The following is a 9,204-nucleotide window of genomic DNA, read 5'->3' on the forward strand; positions in this document are numbered from 1 at the left end:
AATGTATCTTATTATAGTGATTGAGGCACTGGTGAGCTTCCAAATTGCTTTAAAATTGTAAATATACCAATAAAACATTGTGTTCAACTGATACCTATATATATAGTGGCATTTCATTTCAATCACAGATTTTGGGGGTTTTTAATCAGAGAATCTGCAATTTTTAAACAGAGGAAACCAGGATCCCTGCTCATAAGTATCATAGATAGCAGGAGAACCAAGTCATAATTTTGTATCAACTCAGGTAATTTGTAAGTGAATACTTTACATTAGTGGTTTTGGGCAAAACTGCTTACAAAGACTTGTAAGCAGTCTTGTGCTTTCTCTGAGAGGGACTGAGCATCTTCAGAGAAATCTAAAGCCCAGCACCAGACTATTACTGAAGGATTCTTAAAAACATTGACTCTTGCTTGATATATGATTCTTATCCATAAATATGGATACTGATACTGGCCCAAGACCACAAAGAGACAATCACAGAAGATATGGCTTACTGTTCATTCCCATTGGGAGTTAGTGTAAGAAGCATCAGCCTCAAGTTAGATAAGAAAGATTATGTCATGACATGAAAAAACAGAGGCGGTTTTTGTTAAGAAAGAAATATGAATATCATACTCCTTCAACTGTTTATCAGGATGGCTCTCACTATCAGTGACTAATAAGAGATGTTGCTTTGGTTTTGATACATAATGTTCAGGAAAGCATAGGGGAATTTGTCTGGAAATTGCTGGTAGGCATGACAGCCAAGTCTCTCTGTCACTATTATCACAATCTTAGCGTTGTCCATTCTGATCTTGGATATCATCTGGGTATTAGAAGTATCAGAGGAAAGCCATAGAAATCTGCAGAGTCCGCTGAAAGAGGGGTGCCCTGGGCACCTTGGACCAGAAGACTTTGGCTTTTGTGTTTCCTGCTACAGTAAAGAGATCTATGCTTGGGGTCCCTTATTATCAGAAAAGGAGGGTCTATGACAGATTTATGCAAAGATTTACCATGAATGATTATTGTGTCCTTGCCAAAAAGTCCACAGAGTGGTTGCTGGCTCTCAGGAAAAATAGATAGCTGGATTGTCCTATGCTGACAGCACCAGTCCCAAATCTTGACAGCTTCGTCAGTATATTGGTCTTCATTATGTGCACTACCTAGTTCCAAACAACCCAGACTGAAAAGCTGCTCAGGCTAGTCTGACTGCCCTCAGTTTCAGGACTTTCATGTGTAATTTCTTATCTAGGGATCATATGCCTTGCATTCAAAGATGACTCAAGTGGACACCCAAACCTGTTATTCATGCATTTTAGAAAAGCACTATTGTCAGGATAGGTATTAAGGAGGATCCCCCTTCTACCTCATGCTCAGTGGGCCTAGCCATCTGGTGAATTCTTGCAGGAACTGGGATGGATGAGGTGGTGACCATTTTATTCATATGATGCCTTGAAAGACTACACAATCCTTATTGCTGCAGTTTTCAAAGGCAAAGTCTGACAAGTGACATCATGCAGGAGCATGCTGACATAGTTTCATAGTTTCTAGGGTCAGAAGGGACCTCAGCAGATCATCGAGTCCAACCCCCTGCCATGGCAGGAAAGAGTACTGGGGTCAAACGACCCCAGCAAGGTGTATATCAAGCCTCCTCTTAAAGACCCCCAGGGTAGGAGCCAGCACCACTTCTCTTGGAAGTTGGTTCCAGATCCTAGCTGCCTTGACCATGAAGTAGCGCCTCCTGATATCTAGCCTAAATATATCCTAGCAGACTAAAGCCTTAGGGCAACTGAAGGGACCAGACTCAGTCTTTGGTTAGGTAGGCCTGTGTTGAATGAGAGTCAAGTAGAGATCCTATAAATTCTATTGTCTGTCACCGTTCTGTTCTTCCAACTAAGACTTATGGACTAGGACTTGATTCAGAGCTGCTCTGATCTCACAGCAGGACCCGTCTTTGACTGCATCAATTGTCCTGGTATGGGTAAATAAGTATTCCCTGTTTCATCAAATGTAGTGCTACTGTTAGTGGACTACTCATGGTGCCATGGAGAATATGAAGGGCAGAACTCTGAGCAGATAATAGCTGGGCCTCACTGTGGTATCTGAAGTACTTTCTGACTTGGTGTTGGTTCTTTTCTCAGCAATGCTTTCCCAGAGAAATTTTGGGTGCCACTTGCTCACAGGTGTGGACCTGACTTAAGCCCAGGTCTACTGTGCCAACTCTGCTTGCACACACTGTTCTAAGAGGTGAAGCTTCCTTCTGGCATTTCTGGGTTTTGGGGGTCATAACTGACCACAAGATGAACATGAGCCACCTATGCGATGTTGCAGCTGGTAAAGCAAGCCAAACTCTGGCTTGCATCCATAGATGCTTCTCAAGCAAATCCTGGGATGTCATCCTCCTACTGTACTCAGCCTTGGTGAGGCCACAGCTGGAGTACTGCATCCAATTCTGGGCTCCACAACTCAGGAAGGATTGGAGAAGCTTGAGAGAGTCCAGAGAAGAGCCACACACATGATCAGAGGACAGGAGAACAGGCCTTATGAAGAGAGGCTGAGAGCCATGGGGCTCTTCAGCCTGGAAAAGTGCAGGCTCAGGGGAGACCTTGTGGGAGCCTATAAGTACATAAGGGGTGTGCATCAGGATCTGGGGGAATGTCTGTGCACCAGAGCACCCCATGGGATGACAAGGACCAATGGTCACAAACTTCTTTACTGTCTGAGCCCCTAAGGCCTGGAATAGGCTCCCTCCAGAGGTGGTGCATGCACCTTCTCTGGACTCCTTGAAGAAGCATTTGGATGCTTATCTTGCTGAGATCCTTTGACCCCAGCTGACTTCCTGCCCTTAGGGCAGGGAGCTGGACTCGATGATCTCCCAGGGTAACTTCAAGCCCTAATGCCTATGAACCTTTAAGAGTCTCTTGACATGGGCCCCAATCTACAGAGTTAACTTTCTTTTTAGGAGTTATCCATCTCAAATCAACTAGGTGCATAAGTGCCTGCATAGTTGATGCCTTAGGTTTTTAACTGTGTTAGAAATAGATGTATATAATGTTAGGATGCATTTGTAATACTCAAGATTTTCATGTGTGGTTTGAGAGGAAGAGTCAGGCATAAGCATGTTTTAAAAATGCTTCAGACACAGTTATGAATTCTAGCACAGTTATGAATTACAGCATATCTGACAATTTCCTATATCTGATCAATATTTTATGCTTTGGTATTACTATTTTTTACTACATTCATGTCTAGAGCTGGATGCTGCGTCATGAAAACCCACTTGTAAGCATTAAAAGGGCAATATAACAACTACAGATTACATACAATTAAAATCTTTAGTTAAATTTAAATTTAAAATAGGAAATCCAAAAAACCCATAACTATGCACTGACCGCTGGAGGACTTTTACTCTTTTCAATATACGTGAAGAGTTCATACAGGACCACACCAAAGCTCCATACATCTGATGCCACAGAAAACTTGCTTTCTGTCAATGATTCAGGAGCATACCTGTTTCACATAGTAAAAGTTGGTCCAGTTAATAAAGGAAACATACGACATTATTCAGCATCAAATCTGTACCCGTTCCCTCCCTTTCAGCATCCAATTTCTGCCCCTGTGTAACACAGGATACTCAGCAAGATAGACCTATGGTCTGACTCAGTAAATGGCAGTTTTTATGCAGAAATAAAAAGTCTTAATTTGATACACCTAGGACATTTTTCATAAACAGATTTTCTTTACTGCATGCTTATGGACATTAATACCTTTTTATTTCATCATTGAAAGTTACAATTTTTTTCTTCTTAAAATTATCTATCTTATTTCTGTTTCTATAAAGCTGTACTCAGAAATGCTTATCAACTGTCTCACTTACATTACAGGTATTCTTCTAATACGTAGCATGATGGAATGGAAACACAAACAAAGAAACACCATGTCATATACAAAAAGCCCAAGTCAAATTCCATTCAAGTCAGAGGGTCTTTCTAGTTGCTTCAATGCCTAATGCACCTCTGGTTCTATCTAAATATTCCTGTCGTAAGGATCTAATTTCTATGTATGCTGCCCACTATATTTTAAATTTTTCTTCTTCTTCTTTTTTTTAAGAGAGTAACAACTTAAAGTGCTAAGAGCTGACAAGTGTCATTCACACAAACAGCAGGTCCAGTGCTCAAAAGGGTACGTATGTAAGTTCTTTTACACAAAGATTTCTCTGTCTTCAGATTCCCTGCTGTCCCCATCTCCATAGTACTATAGTACCAAGCAGCTTCCTATATAACACAGAGGGAATTCTCTAGCAGACTATACCCAGCCTTCAGCACTTTTCTCTTCCCCAGTTAAAAGGGGGACACTGCATCTATATTACTACTTCTTTAAACATTTGGTGGACAAAGTGTTATCCTGAGGACTCTGGACCTACTTCGCCTATGACTTGGACCTAATTTGGATATGCTATGCACAGCTGACCCCTCATCTGAACAATCCCCCTGCTTAAAATACCTACATTTACATACAGTAACTATTCTATACTGGGCGCATCTACACAAGACGCTACGTCACTAGCTCATTACTACAACGACAATGTCAGAGGGCATGAACTGTGACACCAATGTTACTGTGCAGTAGCACAGGAAAAAACTCATGTGGCATTGGGACTATGTAGTAATGCCAATTACTGCGCAGTCATTTAGTACTTGCTTAAGTAAGTACTAAATGACTGTGCAGTAACAAGTCCACAGTCCAGTGCATGTGTAGACACACTCACTGTGACTGAAATCTTGTACTTACAATCAGGGCTATGTTTTGAATCCAAGGAATGGCCTTTAGGTTTTAGAGATCCCACAATATGAAAACTTATCCATTTCTCAGTACAGTTGCAAACACTTGCCCTGGTTTCATGCAGCGAAAGGGAACTTACCAAAATATAGGGCTTTCCCCAGGCTCTTTTACTTTGTAGTATTCTTTGTCTTGTGGTAAGACTTTTGTCAATCCAAAGTCTCCAATTTTAACTCTGTTCTCATTCTCCACTAAGATATTTCTTGTTGCCAGATCTCGGTGAACATACCTTTTTGTGCCCAGATACTCCATGCCCTAAGAGTAGAGATCAGAAACACACATTAAAATAATTAGGCTGAAAAATCAATAGCAATAAGGGACCAAATTTTTCACTGGAACAGGTGGCTGCAATTTTGATGCCAAACCAAGCTTTTTTTTATAGTACTGAATTTGGCTCAGAAAAGTACAGATGTTCATATAGAAAACTTGCCATCTCCCTTGGATAGGGTTTCTTAATGTTTCCAAGTGCAGCGGACCTTCCCCAGCTGGAATAAATTCCTCTTACAGATCAGAAAATTTACTTCTCTTTTATTAAAAGATGTAGCTACCCTATTTTATTGAGCCAAATACATGATGGCTGCTAACAGACATGGAAAAAAACAAAAAAAAAACAGTGCTCTACTGGAAGAGGTAGTGCATTAGTTCAACTCGGCTCCGCAGTGGGGCATTTTGGCATTTTTATCTACAGCTGATTGAACCAGCTATTAGATAAAAGTGCCAAAAAAGCCCTGCTGAAGCACCTGATCTATTCAGATATTAGGCAAGCTGGGTCAAACTGAAGTACCATTTTTTGGTTTTTCTTAATGTCTGTAAGCAGCCAACATTTGTAGCCTTCAAGCCATTAGCAGAAGGACAAAAGTGAGGTTAAGTTTCTCAGAAAGCAACTAAAATGCAACCACCTCACCAACCGCTTGAATGCCAATCTTAATGGCTAGCAATTTCAGTCTTAGCTCTGCTCTTCCCTTCTCACTTTAGCTTGCTCTGTCAAACTGTGTCATTATCCTTTTTGAGCCCTACAACATAAGAACATAAGGACTGTCATTTACTGGGTCAGACCATAGGTCCATCTTGCCCAGTCACACAGGGGCAGAGAAGGGATACTGAAAGAGAAAGTGAATTGGGTATGGCCAGGGTTTTTACCTCGCTGTTCCTTTGACTTGCAGCCTCCAGCATTTAAGGTCTAGGAAGTTCTGGGCATTTTTACATGTGCTCTGGGATGTGGCCCTGAGCATTTTAATTAGCAAGTCGTGCTAATTAAAAGCACCCACAAGTCATGTGTATCAGTGTCCCTGTGTGTCCCCATGTTGAAAAAATGGCAGCGGGGTGCTTTGACCTAAAGCTCGTCAAACATGTTTTATTTAAAAATGCCCCGCCACCATTTTTTCAGCGTCATATGCAGCGTGGGGGACACAGATGCACATGACGCGGAAGGCTGCCAGAGCACATCAATTTCTGTGCTCCAGTAGACTCGATTAACTGAGTCTGCTCTGATACGTTGGATTTCCAGTGTGTTGAAGAAGGCTCCCCACACATCTGTAGGAGCCCTCTGATTCAGAGGTTGTATCCCTAACTCCCATGCTCAATAGCTACTGATGCCCCTTTCCTCCAAGAATGTGTCCGATCCTTTTTTGAATCTAGCCAAACCGTCAGCTTCCACAACATCTGGTGGTGATGAGTTCCACACTTCAATTATGTTCCATGTGAAAAAGAACTGCCTTTTGTTAGCTTTAAATGTACTACCTACTAGTTCCATTTTGTGACCCTAGTTCTTGTACTGTAAGAGAGAGTAAAATAATAAATCCCTATTTACTTTCCCTTCATCATTTAGTATTTTGTAGACTCTTATCATGGACCCCTCAAGCATCTCTTTTCTAAACTGAATAGGCCTAGACTCTTTGGTCTCTCCATACTGCTAATCTTGTTGAAGGATAGTTGGAATCTGACAGGCTGTGCTGAGATTGCTTCTGCTATGGCCTCCAACTTATGACCTCTGGGTTGTTAACTGTGCACCTTAGCATCCATGCCACCACAGCCAGTGGCACAAATCAACAAAACCTACACACTCTCACATACCCTGAACTGAGGTCCACCTATGGGACAAACACTAGTGTCCAAGCCTTTTTTTATGCTGTTGCTGACCCTTAGATATCAGATCTTACAGGAACAAGCACATTTGTTACACTGGCTGCATCTTTCACCACTGATGTACTATGAGGTGGCAATAGGGAACTAAGCCAGAAAGCTAGGAGAAAATCTAGTTTGGGCAGAGGGGATTCACATGATTTAGAACCTGGGGGGTTCTTCCTCACGTGTAACGGTGAAGCACGAAGCAGACCATAAGGCCCATGACTACATTGAAACCTCTTTCCTCCAAGGCATGTGAAAACCAAAAATATGTTTAGAAAATGTCTACCACTGACAAAATTTTCTGGCATTGGTCTTAAACCTCTACAAAGACTATTTTCAATCTAAGAAACCTCAGCAACAACAGAGCCTCAGGTTTTGCCTTGGCTTTCCCCTATTTAACAGATTTTTCCTCATTTTATTTCTACCCACTAGATGGCAACATTGTGCTTGCTATACAGTACCTTACCCTGTGGCTGGCCTGATTCCCAATCACACTCAGCTTTCCTGTCTGCTCTGTGAAGATGCATCTTCACAATTGCCTAGTTGGCACTTCTTCCCTAAAATCCATGACGTAGTTTCCTTCACAACAACTAGCTTTCCAACTACTTCTGGAGAGTATGAGGTTTAACATCTCTTAGATCTGGACTCCTTCCACAGCTCTGCTGACTGTTCAGTCAGGCCTGGGGCATTACTGCTATTTTCCAATGTTTCAGATATTATAAATGGAAAATACTACCCCTTTTTTCTCGCTAAACCTTCTGCTGAAAATAATGCCATGGTTTATATTGTAGAAAACATGCCCGACTTGGAACAACATTAGTCTCAGAGAGTTTTATAGGCCTGCTTAGCTATTTGCACGTAACTTCATATAGTACATATCTGCTCATTGATGAAGGCAGGGTAGATTTGCACCTGTGTAGACATACTAAATCAGAGATGTATAGCATATGTTTTTGTAGGCTTGAGACTGCTGGAAGCATTGCTCCTAAATGGAAAGCAGTAATTAGATGTAGACTCCAAGGCGCTGCCCTGTCAAATGAAGTCAAACATTCTCACTAAATACCTTTCAGTCTTCTTCCAATGACTAAAAAAATGTTGCAGGGGACAGGACCCAGCATTATAAACGTTTATTAAAATGTGATGAGTGGAGGAATAGAAAGAAGCCAGGAAAACTAGTTTTGAAAATTCCAATGACTATTTGGTTTTGATGAAATATACTTTTAAACTAGAAGAACTGAAACACAAAAAAATCAAAACTAAGCAACCAACTAGGAACAAGATACCATTCATGAATAACAACTCTGCCTACCATGGCGAGATTTCAGCCTCTTTTCTGACTAGGAGGCTGTTAGCAAAATGAGATTTTTGTGGCTTCTGCCCTAACATAGGCATCAATCCAGATGCAGCATTTTGGCAAAAAACTTGCCACTCCACCCTCCACTGTTGCACCAGCAAGCACAGATTTAAGCTATGAAGAGAATCCCCTGAGTTATGAAGTTGACAGACTTGTTTTATATAAGAACCCTGTGTGGGGGTAAATCTGCCCATCCCTCCCTCAAGCTTCTTGCTACTGAGATGAACCTCAGGTGCTTGTTCTTTTTGGCCCTAATGAACAGTTAACAGCTGCTATGTGTACAAAGGTACCTCCGTGAGAGAACTGGCTAGAAACCCAAAAAAAGGAAAGCAAAGAGTGGCTTTTAGCAATAGCATAACTGAGGGGGTCTCCCAGGGCAGCAGTCCTGGGGGCACCAACTTCAGGAGTGGGGCAGGTGGGAGTGCAAAAATAATGGCCATCACATCATGGCAGCTGGTGCTGCCTTGTGCACTGCCACTACCTACCTACTGCCCTGCTCTTTACATTTCCAGCGTCCTCAACATTAAGGTGCTCATGCCTGGGTCCCCAAGGGCCCACAAGACAGCTTTGGTTTTTGAATACCCTCTGTTGTCAACCAACACAAAAGGCTTGTGAAGTATTTAAATGAAGTTTAAGAACAGGGTAGAAAATAACAACAACCACCACCACCATCACTACCACTAATAATAATAATAATAATAATAATAATAATAACAATAATAATAGTCAAATGGTTCTAACATGAGTTCAGGAGAAGGCAGACACACTCCAAGAACCTGCCAAAATGATCTAGAGGGGGGAAGATATACCCCTCACTCTGTCCCTCAGCTGCTAGTGCTTCAGAACCGCATTCAGATTCCTGCAACTCATCACTGCAAAGTGCACCCCTGCTGTACTAACTGGCA

At 41.8% G+C, this 9,204-nt stretch overlaps 1 protein-coding gene across 4 annotated transcripts in view; it reads right to left on the reverse strand.

The window, feature by feature from the left end:
* Positions 1–9,204, reverse strand: part of JAK2 (Janus kinase 2) — a 149,272-nt gene that overhangs the window by 18,764 nt on the left and 121,304 nt on the right. For all 4 annotated transcript variants that reach the window (XM_019517622.1, XM_019517620.1, XM_019517621.1 and 1 more), the window contains 2 exons: positions 4,901–5,073; positions 3,372–3,489 (listed from right to left, as the gene is read on the reverse strand). In XM_019517622.1, coding sequence (XP_019373167.1) covers positions 3,372–3,489; positions 4,901–5,073 — 291 coding nt within the window. The remainder of the gene's footprint in view (positions 1–3,371; positions 3,490–4,900; positions 5,074–9,204) is intronic.

This window comes from Gavialis gangeticus, unplaced genomic scaffold (assembly GCF_001723915.1).
Source record: "Gavialis gangeticus isolate Ggan-Ray unplaced genomic scaffold, GavGan_comp1, whole genome shotgun sequence".
Classification (NCBI taxonomy): Eukaryota; Metazoa; Chordata; order Crocodylia; family Gavialidae; genus Gavialis; species Gavialis gangeticus.